Source organism: Melanotaenia boesemani, chromosome 5, assembly GCF_017639745.1.
Source record: "Melanotaenia boesemani isolate fMelBoe1 chromosome 5, fMelBoe1.pri, whole genome shotgun sequence".
Classification (NCBI taxonomy): domain Eukaryota; kingdom Metazoa; phylum Chordata; class Actinopteri; order Atheriniformes; family Melanotaeniidae; genus Melanotaenia; species Melanotaenia boesemani.
The window spans coordinates 13,731,261-13,744,139 of record NC_055686.1 but is presented as its reverse complement, the minus strand read 5'-3'; the positions used below and the strand labels follow the sequence as shown (position 1 = coordinate 13,744,139).

General features: G+C 42.8%; 2 protein-coding genes across 4 annotated transcripts in view; both read left to right on the top strand.

The window, feature by feature from the left end:
- Positions 1-7,426, top strand: part of LOC121639469 (up-regulator of cell proliferation-like) — a 24,306-nt gene extending 16,880 nt beyond the window's left edge. The window contains exon 4 of the transcript XR_006010168.1: positions 7,417-7,426. The gene's annotated coding sequence lies outside the window, so the exon portion shown is untranslated. The remainder of the gene's footprint in view (positions 1-7,416) is intronic.
- LOC121639468 (up-regulator of cell proliferation-like) overlaps positions 1-12,879 on the top strand; it is a 15,915-nt gene extending 3,036 nt beyond the window's left edge. Inside the window, exons 2-5 of one of the 3 annotated variants that reach the window (XM_041984706.1) lie at positions 4,755-4,863; positions 4,976-5,212; positions 6,160-10,631; positions 11,960-12,879. In XM_041984706.1, coding sequence (XP_041840640.1) covers positions 5,026-5,212; positions 6,160-10,631; positions 11,960-12,112 — 4,812 coding nt within the window. In that variant the 5' untranslated portion in view covers positions 4,755-4,863; positions 4,976-5,025 and the 3' untranslated portion in view covers positions 12,113-12,879. Of the gene's footprint in view, positions 1-4,754; positions 4,873-4,975; positions 5,213-6,159 lie in introns of all 3 variants that reach the window. The other 2 variants (XM_041984704.1, XM_041984705.1) reach the window with 2 other exon arrangements.

Sequence of the window (12,879 nt, the reverse complement as noted above, 5' to 3'; positions counted from 1 at the left end):
CCATCTGGTCTCCCGCGAACCCTCATTGGACCAGCTCCCACTGATTCAGTGATATTAGTCAGTTAAAACTGTGTTATTATTGTGTGTTCATATTGCTATGCTACTTAGCCATGTGCTAGTTACCACAAATTGAAAGATGATGTCAGTGCTCTTCAAAATCAATAGAAATGTTCCAGTTGAAGTCCTCAGTTCCCAGATACCGATCAATAACATAGACTGTATATAAAAGATGGACGGAGCCTCCGTGATGTCACCCGTAGGTTTCTGAAGAGCAAAAGTGATAGAGATGTGACGTTCATGAACGAATTGATTCTTTTGAACAACTCTTTTAAATGAACGATGGGAACCGATTCACAACTGTGAGCTGTTCATTTGTGAGCCATTCTTTTTATCAAATCAAACTTTATTTATAAAGTGCTTTTCATGCCATAGGCAACCCAACGAAATCTTTCACACAGTCACACGCACGCGTATACACACACACACCAAGCCCCCCCCAGCTACAAATGACTGAATGAATAAATACATGAATAAATAAGTAAATAAGAAGTCGTACAGTTGAGCAATATGAAATTAACATAACATCATAGAAGTCTGATGTGCAACACGCCCCATTCATGTGAAGCATCTATGGGCAGAGAGTGTTGCTTGGAAACAAATACTGTGAGTTCTATCCAATACATTTACTAGAATTTGCACTGACTGCTCAGGTTTATCCTTTTTTTAATCTATATATGTCCTATAATTTTTTAATTTTATAAAGTAGAGTTCATATAGGTACATATTTTGATTGTTTGTCATTCTTATATATTGTGAAATTTTGTAAGATATTGTGAGAACCACAATATCTTAGTCAGTCTTTTAAATGGCTCTTTGAAAGGAACAGTTCCTCAAGATCCGGCTCCTTTCAAAGAGCCAAAAATCCCATCTCTAAAAAGTGAAGCTCGTTGGGCGGTTCCTACCAGGCAGGCAACGTAACGCCTGCCATCACTCCCGGAAAATACAAAAATGGGCAAAGTGGCGGCGCTGAGAGGGGGGCTGTGAGCGTGGGGGTGGATGATTGACGTCTGTCAAACTTTGAGCTGCCTGTAGCTAAGAGCTAACTGAGCCAACTCGGATCTACTGTGAGCTAACGTGCTAACGGAGGTAGGCGGGCTAAAGTTAAGGCATGTGCTGCACTCTCCCTTCTTGCTGCGAATTTTGGATACATGTCAATCAAAAGGACACGCCCCTAATTATGCCAAATTTCATGATTAAATAACATCCAAACGGATGAGTTAGAAAAAAATTCACCCCCATTACAGTTGTCATGAAGGTAAACTTGATCTATTAATCCTAAAATGGATTTTTGTACCAGGCTTTAAACTTGTTTATTTCTGCTGTGAAGTTGGCCTTTTTTTAACATGGGAGTCTATGGGGATTTGCTCTGTTTAGGAGCCAGCCCCTAGCAGATAAGGGGTGAACTTTGACTGCCACTTGATAAAAAAAACAAAAAAACAAAAACAAACAAACAAACAAAAAAAACAACAACAACAACAAAACAAAACAAAACAAAACAAACAAAAAACACCCTTGATTTTTTCTTAAATCTAGTATTTGAGGACATCCATAGTCCTCATTTAAATAAGTGCATCATGTGTATGGGGTAATTAAACTTAGGGTGGGACTTTAACGTGTTAGTAATGATTAATCCACTAAAATCAATTTTGATTAAAAATATTGCTTTTAGGGGCAACTATTGTTGTGCAGTTAATCAAGATTAATTAATTACAAAGCTTCTAACTAATTAAAATAATTCCTCCCTGAGCCGCCACCTTATCGTGGTGGAGGAGTTTGTGCGTCCTGACGATCCTAGCTGCTATGTTGTCAGGGGCTCATGCCCCTGGTAGGGTCACCCATGCTAAACGGGTGTCTAGGGGAGAGACCAGACGAAGTGCAGCACAAATCACCCCTATGATGAGGAGAAAACAAGGACCAAGGTTTCCCTTGCCTGGACGGGTCACCGGGGCCCCCCTCTGGAGCCAGGCTTGGAGGTGGGGACAGAGGCGAGCGCCTGGTGGCCGGGCCTTTGCCCATGGGGCCCTGTCAGGCTCAGCCCAAAAGGGTGAAGGGTCTCCCTTCCCATGGGTTCACCACCTGCAGGAGTGGCCATAGGGGTCGGGTGCAGTGTGAGCTGGGCGGCTGCCAGAGGCAGGGACCCTGGCGGTCTGATCCTCGGCTGCAAAAGCTAGCATTAGGGACATGGAATGTCACCTCTCTGGCACTGGGGCGTGATTGGGAGGAATGGACCCCCTAATCTGAATCTGAGTGGTGTTTTGTTGTTGGACTTCTGTGCTCATCATGGACTGTCCATAACGAACACCTTGTTCAGGCATAAGAGTGCCCACATGTGCACTTGGCACCAGGACACTCTAGGACGCAGTACGATGATCGACTTTGTAGTCGTGTCGTCTGACTTGCGGGTGCATGTTCTGGACACTCGGGTGAAGAGAGGGGCGGAGCTGTCAACTGATCACCACCTGGTGGTGAGTTGGCTCAGATGCCTGGCAGGCCCAAGCGTGTTGTGAGGGTCTGCTGGGAACGTCTGGCAGAGTCCCCTGTCAGAAAGAGTTTCAACTCCCATTTCCGGCAGAGCTTCAACCATGTCCGGGGTAACGCAGGGGACATTGAGTCCGAACTGGCTGTGTTCCGTGCCTCTATTGTCAAGGCGGCCAGCCGCAGCCGCAGCTGTGGCTGTATGGTCGTCGGTGCCTGTCGTGGCAATAACCCCCGAACTTGTTGGTGGACACGGGGGGTAAAGGATGCCGTCAAGCTAAAGAAGGAGTCCTATCGGGCCTTTTTGGCCTGTGGGATTCCAGAGGCAGCTGATAGGTATTGGTGGGCTAAGCAGAAGGCGACTTTGGCGATTGCTAAGGCAAAAACTCGGGCATGGGAGAAGTTTGGGCATGGGAGAGGCCATGGAGAATGACTTCCGGACGGCTTCGAGGAGATTCTGGTCCACCATCCGGCGGCTCAGGAAGGGAAAGCAGTGCTCCGTCAACACTGTATACAGTGGGGATGGGGTGCTGCTGACCTCGACTCGGGACGTTGTGAGGCGGTGGAGGGAATACTTCGAAGACCTTCTCAATCCCACCAACACGTCTTCCGATGAGGAAGCAGAGTCTGGGGTAGCTGGTGCTGGCTCTCCCATCTCTCGGGCTGAGGTCGCTGAGGTGGTTAAAAAGCTCCTCGGTGGCAATTGGCAACCCCCTAAGGGGTGGATGAGGTCTGCCCAGAGTTCCTTAAGGCTCTGGATGCTGTAGGGCTGTCTTGGCTGACACGCCTCTGCAGCATCGAGTGGACATCGGGGACAGTGCCCCTGGACTGGCAGACTGGGGTGGTGGTCCCCCTCATCAAAAAGGGGGGCTGAAGGGTGTGCTCCAACTAGGGGGATCACACTCCTCAGCCTCCCCGGTAAGGTCTATTTAGGGGTACTGGAGAGGAGGGTCCATCAGATAGTCGAACCTCGGATTGAGGAGGAGCAGTGTTGTTTTTGTCCCAGTTGTGGAACAGTGGACTAGCTCTACACCCTCTTCAGGATCTTTGGGGGGGCATGGGAGTTTGCCCAACCAATCTATATGTGCTTTGTGGACTTGGAGAAGGCCTTCGACCGTGTCCCCCGGGGACTCTTGTGAGGGGCACTCTAGGAGTATGGAGTACCGGACCCGCTTGTACGAGCTGTCCAGTCCCTGTACGACCGGTGTCAGAGCTTGGTCCGCATTGCCGGCAGTAAATCAGAATCGTTTCCAGTGCGGGCTGGACTCCGCCAAGGCTGCCCTTTGTCACCGATTCTGTTCATAACTTTTATGGACAGAATTTATAGGCGCAGCCGAGGTGTTGAGGGGATCCGGTTCGGTGCCTCAGGTTTGGGTCTCTGCTCTTTGCAGATGATGTGGTTTTGTTGGCTTCGTCGGGCCGTGATCTTCAGCTCTCCTGGAGCGATTCGCAGCCGAGGGGGAAGTGGCTGGGATGAGAATCAGCACCTCCAAGTCAGAGACCTTGGTCCTCAGCTGGAAAAGGGTAGAGTGCTCTCTCCAAGTGAAGGAGTTCACGTATCTCGGGGTCTTGTTCATGAGTGAGGGAAGGATGAAGCGGGAAATCGACAGGAGGATCGGTGCGGCACCTGCAGTGATGCAGACTCTGCATCGGTCCATCGTGGTGCTGAGCCGATTTACCGGTCAATCTACGTTCCTACCCTCACCTATGGCCACGAGCTGTGGGTAGTGACAGAAAAAAAAAGATTGCGAATACAAGCGGCCGAAATGAGTTTTCTCCGTGGGGTGGCTCTCCCTTTGAGATAGGGTAAGAACCTCGGTTATCCGGGAGGGGCTCAGAGTAGAGCTGCTGCTCCTCCACATTGAGAGGAGCCAGATGAGGTGGCTCGGGCATCTGGTTAGGATGCCTCCTGGACGCCTCCCTGGTGAGGTGTTCCGGGCACGTCCCACCGGGAAGAGAGCCCGGGGAAGACCCAGGACACGCTGGACAGACTACATCTCTCAGCTGGATTGGGAATGCCTCGGGATCCCTCCATATGAGCTGGTGAATGTGGCCGGGGAGAGGGAAGTCTGGGTTCCCCTGCTTAAACCCGACTCCGCATAAGCAGAAGAAAATGGATGGATGGATGGATGGATGAATGGATGGATGGATGGATAAATTAATTTATTCATTTAAGTCTCCCCCTTAAATTAAATACATATTTTCTTCTTTATCAAAAGGGAATGAATAACGAAGAGTTATTTTATGAACTTTACTGTGAAGAAGAAGCGGATCCACAGTCATCAGCTTGTTCTGCCTGAAAAGTTAAAAATCAGCAGACTGAAGAAGGTAATAAAGGTCAGAAAATGAAATTGATTCTTTCTAGGAGGCAGAGTATGATGTGATCTGCAAGCATGGTCATATTGAATAATTATTCTTAACATTATTATTATTTCCACAGCTCTTTGCTCTCATGTTAAGACAACTGTGTACACAATCAGGAGCGAGTTAATGTCTCAACATTTGGACACTCCTGCTGGTGAAATTGAGAGCTACATGGTGATCAACTGCAAGGAGAAAGAAACTGTGCCAACAGCGTCTGACACACACAGCCCAACAAACAGACCGGAGGAACTAAATAACCCTCAGGTTCCTGAAGAAATGCAGGATGGGACGTTTGCTGAACCTCCACACACAGGTAAGGAAATAAACATCCATCCATCTGTCCATCTGCCCGCCCACCCATGGTTTAGGGTTGGCATAAATCCTAAACCCCTACCTAAAGTGTCCTGGTGCCAAGTGCACAGGTAGACATTCTCATGCTTTAACGTGGTATTTATTATGGACAATGTGTAACAAGCACAGAAGTCCAGTAACATAACCATTCCTCCTACTTACCACCTTTGAGGTCTTACTGTCATTGCCCACTTAAGCATTGAAGTTTCCCAAGAATCAGAGGTAGGATTCTGCCTTACCCACCAGGGTGAACACAGTGTACAGACACCAAGTTTAGGAACAAATAGTATGCCCACATCTTCTTAGTGTCTCTCACTGAGGAGAATTCCAGAGTGGAAGAGAGCCCAAGCCTTGTGTCAAGGCAAGTCCAAGTATATAAAGTAGGAACCTCTCAATCTTATGCACCAGTTTAGGCTCCTTCCCTAACAAAAAGGTAGAGCTAGAGAAAGCCAAGGCTTGAACCGTGACCCAGAAACTGGCCAACTGAATTTGCACCTGACCCACATGGCCTCTCCCATGGGTGGTGGGGGACCTATGTCATCTCTTCAGTTTTAGTGCAACTGGGTCCCATGAGTGCAGACCTGGCTACCAAGTGCTTGTCATGAAGCCCCACCTCCAGGCCTCAATCTAAAGGGGGGGACCCAGGAGACTAATGTCTGGGCAAGGGATACATGGATCCATTGTATTTATAGGGGTGACCCTACCAGGGAGCTCTAAACAACATAGCTCCTAGAATGAATGGCAAATGCAAACCCCTCCACCATGGTGAGGTGGTGGTTCAAGGGTGGTAGTCAACATTGACAAAGTCAACATGAAGGTTTCATGTTGTTTAATTGTTTTTGATCCACATTTTGGAATATTACAATTCCCACTAACATTTAAAAAATATAATAAAATTTATTTCCACAGAAACAGACCTGGAGAGACTACTGAAGGATCTGGGATTGGAGCAGTACTACAGAGAGAAGCTGTCACTCAGCAAGATACTCGAGATTGATAAGAAGACCATCAATGATGAACCTGTAAAGTGCAAATTGGACATTCCATGGTATTTTCTAAAGAAACTGATGATGGTTAACGTGACAACTAGGGATGCAATATGCACATCAGTAGGTGAGCCAAATTGTAATGAAGCATTAGAGACTTTAAAATTAAACTTTGATGAACAACTTGACAGTGCAAATACTGGTAACGGGCTAAACCCTCTTGACATAATCACCACTCTCTTTCTGTGTTCTGATGGTTTTGTACAACAAGAAATGGCACTAAAAATGTCAATGTGTCAGTTCTCTGTACCTCTGCTGCTTCCCAACTGTGACACGACACAGTGTACACTCATGCTGTGGGCCATGAGAGACATTGTGAAAAAGTACAGACCTCAACATCTTTTAGAATCCAAAGGCTTCATTGAAGAAAGAATTGTTCATTCTCAACTTCCAATGGTCTCTTTTGTGAGACTGGGTGAATGCTCCTTGTCCAAGTCAGAGATCCTCAACAAGCTTCTGAGCAGTTCTCAGCAGTACCATGACACCTTTGTTCATCACAACATGGAGTGTGGAGACAGTCCAAGAAAAATATCCAATGGATTGACTGAAATTACCTGGTACCTTCCTTGTGGAAACCAGAACATGGACATTTTTGTTGAGCCAGTTGCTATAGCTAACCTTCATGGTGACATTGCTTCATTTGAAACACAATTCTCCTTTCTATGTCAGACCTCTGCAGCAGTGTTTGTATTCTTTGATAATTTGGACTTTGGATGTGAGCTGCTAATGAACCAAAACCTCAAAGCACAGATCTTCTTGGTAGGAAACAATCAGAACAAGAGCTTCAATTCAAGCACTTTGATGGAGGTCGCAACCAAGTTAAAATTGACTAACAATAACATCATAATAAAGACAAAACAGAAAAATAATGCAAAGTTTGTGAAATGTTTGAGAGAATCAGTCAGTAATGTAGTTGGGAACTCAAGGATGAAGATGTCACTAGAGCAGATGGCTGATGTGGCTCATGAACTGGGAATATTGGTTGATGAAAATTCTCCAGAGTGCCAGGCTGGAAAGCAAAAAGCAGATGCCATCACTGAAGTCATTCAAGACATCCTTAAATACAAAGAAGATCAGCTTCCCTTGCAAGGAGAAATATGGAAGGAACTGACTCTTTTAGAGATGGAAGAATTTCGACTTAGAAAGATTGGGTCTGAAAACATAGAACAGTACAAGAGTGATCTTCAGGTGCAGAAAGAAGAGCTGAGGAAGAAGCAGAACTCTTATGACATGTCAGCGGCTATGACTTGCTTCATTGATGCCATTTCCAGCTCAAGAACAGAGAGGTGTTATTTCCTGAAATGGATGCGAATGAACCTTGATAACTTGTCTTGTTTAAAACTGTCTAAACTCAGGGAGCTGTACAAAGAGAAGTGTAAAGGCTCTGAAAACAAAGAAGAGATCAAAGAAATTGACAGACAACTTTCCAACAGCTCACTGGGAACTGAACACTTCTTCCGTGATATGGGTCAGATCTACGAAGCTTCGGTTTCCCTTCCAGAAACAGACCCTTACCATAAACAGTTGCAGCATCTGCCCAAACTCTGTGCACAGCTGTTACTTGATGGATTTCCTCTTGAGCTTGTAGATGGAGATGCTTCCAACATACCTCTCAGATGGGTGAGTGATGTTCTCTCTCAGCTCAATGACTTAGTGTCTCCAAAGAACAAGATCATGGTCGTCACAGTGCTTGGAGTTCAGAGCACAGGAAAGTCCACTCTCCTTAACACCATGTTTGGAGTTCAGTTTGCAGTCAGCAGTGGTCGATGCACTCGAGGTGCCTTCATGCTGCTCATCAAAGTCAATGAAGACGTCAAGAAAGATCTCCACTGTGACTTCATAGTGATCATCGACACTGAGGGCTTAAAGTCATCAGAGCTGGCACAGCTGGACAAGAGCCATGAACATGACAATGAGCTTGCAACACTTGTCGTGGGGCTGAGTGATATCACCATTATCAATATTGCAATGGAGAATTCAACAGAAATGAAGGACATCCTGCAGATAGTGGTGCATGCTTTCCTCAGGATGAAGGAGGTGGGCAAAAAGCCCAAATGTCTGTTTGTTCACCAGAACGTTTCTGATGTTTCAGCCCATGAGAAGAACCTGAGAGACAGGAAACTGCTCTTGCAACAGCTGAATGAGATGACCCAGGTAGCAGCTAAAATGGAAAAGAAAGAGAAGAACAAGAGCTTCACTGACGTGATGAAGTACAATCCAGACACTGGGAACTGCTACGTTCCTGGACTCTGGAATGGAAACCCACCAATGGCACCAGTCAATGCAGGATACAGTGCGGCTGTCTATGAACTCAAGAAAAACATCCTCCATCTACTGGGAGAGAGTGAAGCCTCTGCTAATAACATCTTGGAGTTTAGAGAGTGGATGACCAGTCTGTGGAATGCCGTAAAACATGAAAACTTCATCTTCAGCTTCAGAAACAGCCTCGTAGCGGATGCATACATGAGACTCTGCACAGAGTTCAACAAATGGAAGTGGGAGTTCAAGAAAGAAATGTACACCTGGGTTACCAAAGCAGAGACGAGAATCTCTAATTTTGGTACCGTTGCTGCAAAATCTGCAACATCTGACATGACAGAACTTCTCACTCAACTGAAAAGTGAAGCTGCATCAGTGTTGTCTGAATGGGAGACCAAGCTCCTGGACAATCTGGAGGAATACTTCAAGCAAACAGAGGGTCATGTTCATCTTGTTGCAAGATACAGAGAGGATTCTGCAAACAGTGCAAAGAGCCTTCGACAAGAATTAGAAAACTCTGTAATCAACCAGCTCACAGCAGCAGCTGATATCAGACGGGGAATGAAAGAACTGGATGAAATCAAGAAGAATCACACAACAGTAATAGAGAAAGCAGTGTGTGAGTTAATTGATGAATGTCGAAAGAAAAAGGTTGAGATGACAGAGACAGAGCTGGACAAAGAATTTGATAAGATGTGGAGTGAAACGTTAAAGAAACTGTCTTTCTCTGAACAAAAGCCCAAAGATGTTTTCAACAGTGTGTCTTACTGTCTGATAACTAATCTGTCAGCAAAGGGGAGCCACACTCATAAAATGTTGAGTGAAACAAGCATCAAAGATTGTGGGTTGGAACCTTTCAAATGCAAAGATGATGTAAAGATGAGACAACAAATAGCTGACAGCATCATAGATTCCTGCACTCAGTTTGTAGCAGAAAAAGTGGGAAGAAATTATGATTATCATGACGCTTACATTCAGGAGATGCTTCACATTATTGATGAAAGCCTGGAAAAATCCACAGATATGAACATAGATATTGAGTTTGAGGTTTCTCTAAAACAGCACATCTGTGGATTTGCAGCGAGAGACTTTCATAAAATGCATTTAAAGTTTCTACATGTAAATGATCCTTGTATATGTCTGGATCAAAACAAAGAAAAGTTCCGAGATGATTTCAAAGACGTGTTCCATGAACGAGACCAGTGTCAGAAGAAGGCTGCAGAATTCACAGAACAATGTCTGAAGGCTGCTGTTGAGGACTTTGTCAACCGTTCCCTTGGTCCTGATATCATTGATGAAATGCTGATGAAGGAGCAGTTCAGCACACGAATGTCCTTCCAGTATTCACTTTTACTGGATATGCTATCAGATGGTAAGTTTGATGATTTCTACAGATATTGTTCTTCTTATGAGAGTTATGTAAAAGAAAAAAATCTTCAACAAGTGAAGAAACATTTTTCAAACAGCTCTGCAACGTTTGAGTTTGAGGACAAACATCTTAAGTCAAGGATCAACAGCATAAATGACGCCATCAAACACACCAAAGAAAAGAAGTGTGGTGACTTGAAAACATTTGTTGAAGAAATCTGCAAAGAACTTGGTGATAAACTAGTCATTTCCCAGGATGCTCTTGGTGCTTTCATGATCCTGAACAATGCAGACCAGGATCAGTTTGCTCACTGGCTCACAGTGTCTGTGGAGGACATGGCAGAAACTCTCAGGAAGAAGTTTAAAAATACACCCTTTGAAACAAAACTCAAACGTCTCCATGTGAATCCTGAGAATGAGATTTTCAACAGAGTGGTTGGTTGTGGTCATCGGTGTCCATTCTGCAAAGTTCCCTGTGAAGCAGGAGGAAGACCCCACACTGAACACTTTGCTTCACTACATCGGCCACAGGGTCTGGGTAAATACAAGTTTATTGCAACAAAGAAACTTACCACCTACATGTGCACATCCTTAGTGATCAGTAAAGAAACATTTCGCTGCTCTCAAACAAAATATCAAAGTCATCCTTACAAGAATTACAAAGAATTTTTTCCAGACTGGAACATTACTCCAGATTCCAGCCTTGAGGCATCAGACTACTGGAAATATGTGATGACAAAATACAACAAAGATTTTGCCAAAGTATATTATGCAGAACCTGCTGACATCCCTGATTCTTGGACAAAGATCACAGAGGAACAGGCAAAAGTGAGCCTTCAAGAGTCTTTCATGATTAAATGTCATTCCTCCTAAACTATGTCTCGTCTCCAGAGGGATACATAGAGGGTCCCCACTGAGAGCTTTTAATGAGGTTTAATGTACACTGTAAGTGAAAAGTTTGTAGACACTTTCCCATTAGATTATAGATAATAAATTGTATTTAAAAAGATGGGGGAAAAACCACAGCAAATACATTTATCAATGAGAAATGTAGTATATACATTTTATTAAAGGCTTATTTATTGTTGCTTTAGTTAAAATATGTAACATTGAAGATTGTGTAGACCTTTTTTTCTCTCAGAGATCACTCAGTTAATTTTTATAACTTTAACTTGATAGCAAGAAAAGTTAAATCAATGATGAACTGATTTCTGATTCAGAATGAATATATGAATTACTGTGTCAGTGACAAACAACACAGAAATCTGACAATTATTTTTGATTTCAGCGTGTTAAAAATTGTTTGTGTAGAGTTTACAGGACAGAAAGATTTTACTGTCATCAATATAAAAATATAAAGATTTCCTTTTTTAACCTGTCACAATATTAAATATGTGCACTGATAAACCTTGGCACATTTGAAAGAAATTTAAGTTTAATAACTCGTTATAAAACTGGTATTGTAGGAATCTTGCATGATGCACTTCTTAGTAGATAATAAGGTAAGAAAATCTACAATCTGGATATGAATGTTTTTAATATTTCTCTGATATGAATATCAGTATACAGTGTATAGTGTACTGTTTCTAAATGTCATTACTTAATTTGTTTATATGTCTATTTTTACTTTACAATTCTAAAGCACACTTAGCAAAACACAAAGGAACAAATTTTTCCCCTTTATGAAGATCATACAAAAGCAGTACAGAAAATGGCTGTACTGTACATCTTTATTTGAAGCCCCAGAATGAGCTTTTCACCAAACTGATTGGTGACAAACAGTCTCCTTTCTGCAAAGCTCCTTGTGAAGCAGGAGGAAAAGCCCACACTGAACACTTTGCTTCACTGCATCGACCAACAGGTTTGGGTAGATACACATCCTGTTTCTCCTGTAAACTTGTAACTGACATTTGCTCTTCTCTTGTGATCACAAACAGGAATTTTCGTTGTTATGACACCTATCATAGATCACACCATTTAAGAGCTACAAAGAAATGTTACCAAACTGGAAAACTGCTCAAGACATGAAACTTGAGGCATCAGACTACTGGAAATATGTAATGGCAAAGTACAACCATGACTTTGCAAAAGAGTACAATGCAAAGCCTGCCAAGATCCCAAAAAGCTGGAACTATATTACACAAAAACAGGCGGAAGCAAGCCTTAAGGAGTCATTTAACATTAATTGAAAAGTTTTACACCAGAAGAAGTGGACACCCTCCATGTTTTATTCATTTCTATCTACTAGATATTTCAGCCTGACTTTACTTATACCCTATGATATGAAGAGAAGAATCACAAATGGCCGGAATTAAGGCAATAAGGTTGAAGATGTCAGTGGATATTTTACTATTTTCCATTTTACAGTTACATTTTTTGTTTGCTTTTAAAGTGAGTGCCTTTAAGACAAATTTTATTTTGTTTACTTACCAGTTTATTTACCTTTTCACTGTAGTACAGTTAATAAATCAACAATGCCACTAAATAAGGAGTCAAACAGTTGGATGTTTTAATGCTTCACTCTTTTCTGATGTGTGCAAAGCTAAAATTAAAGTGGTCATGGTAAATTCTTTATTTTATTTTATATTTTGAAATATTGTAGAATAAGATACTCGAAGAAAAATGATGTTTTAATAAAAATGCGTTTAAAAATAGTTATTTTCAGTGTAAAATGTTTTTGTTGTTTCTATTCAAAAGGTGATGCTAAATACATTTTACTGTGCAAAAACAAAACTTAGTGAAACTGTTATCAGAAAAGTCTTAAATCATTTGTTAATCTTGTATCCTGTAATCTTGTTCTAAATGTTTTACTCTCTGTGTCTGATTCCATAAAAACAAATGATTCTTTTACATTATTAAAATAATAAAAATGACCAGTTATTGTACGGTAAATCTGGTAGTATCGACATAATGCTATATTATATACTCCTGTTAAGCAAGTGAATAAAGAGATAAA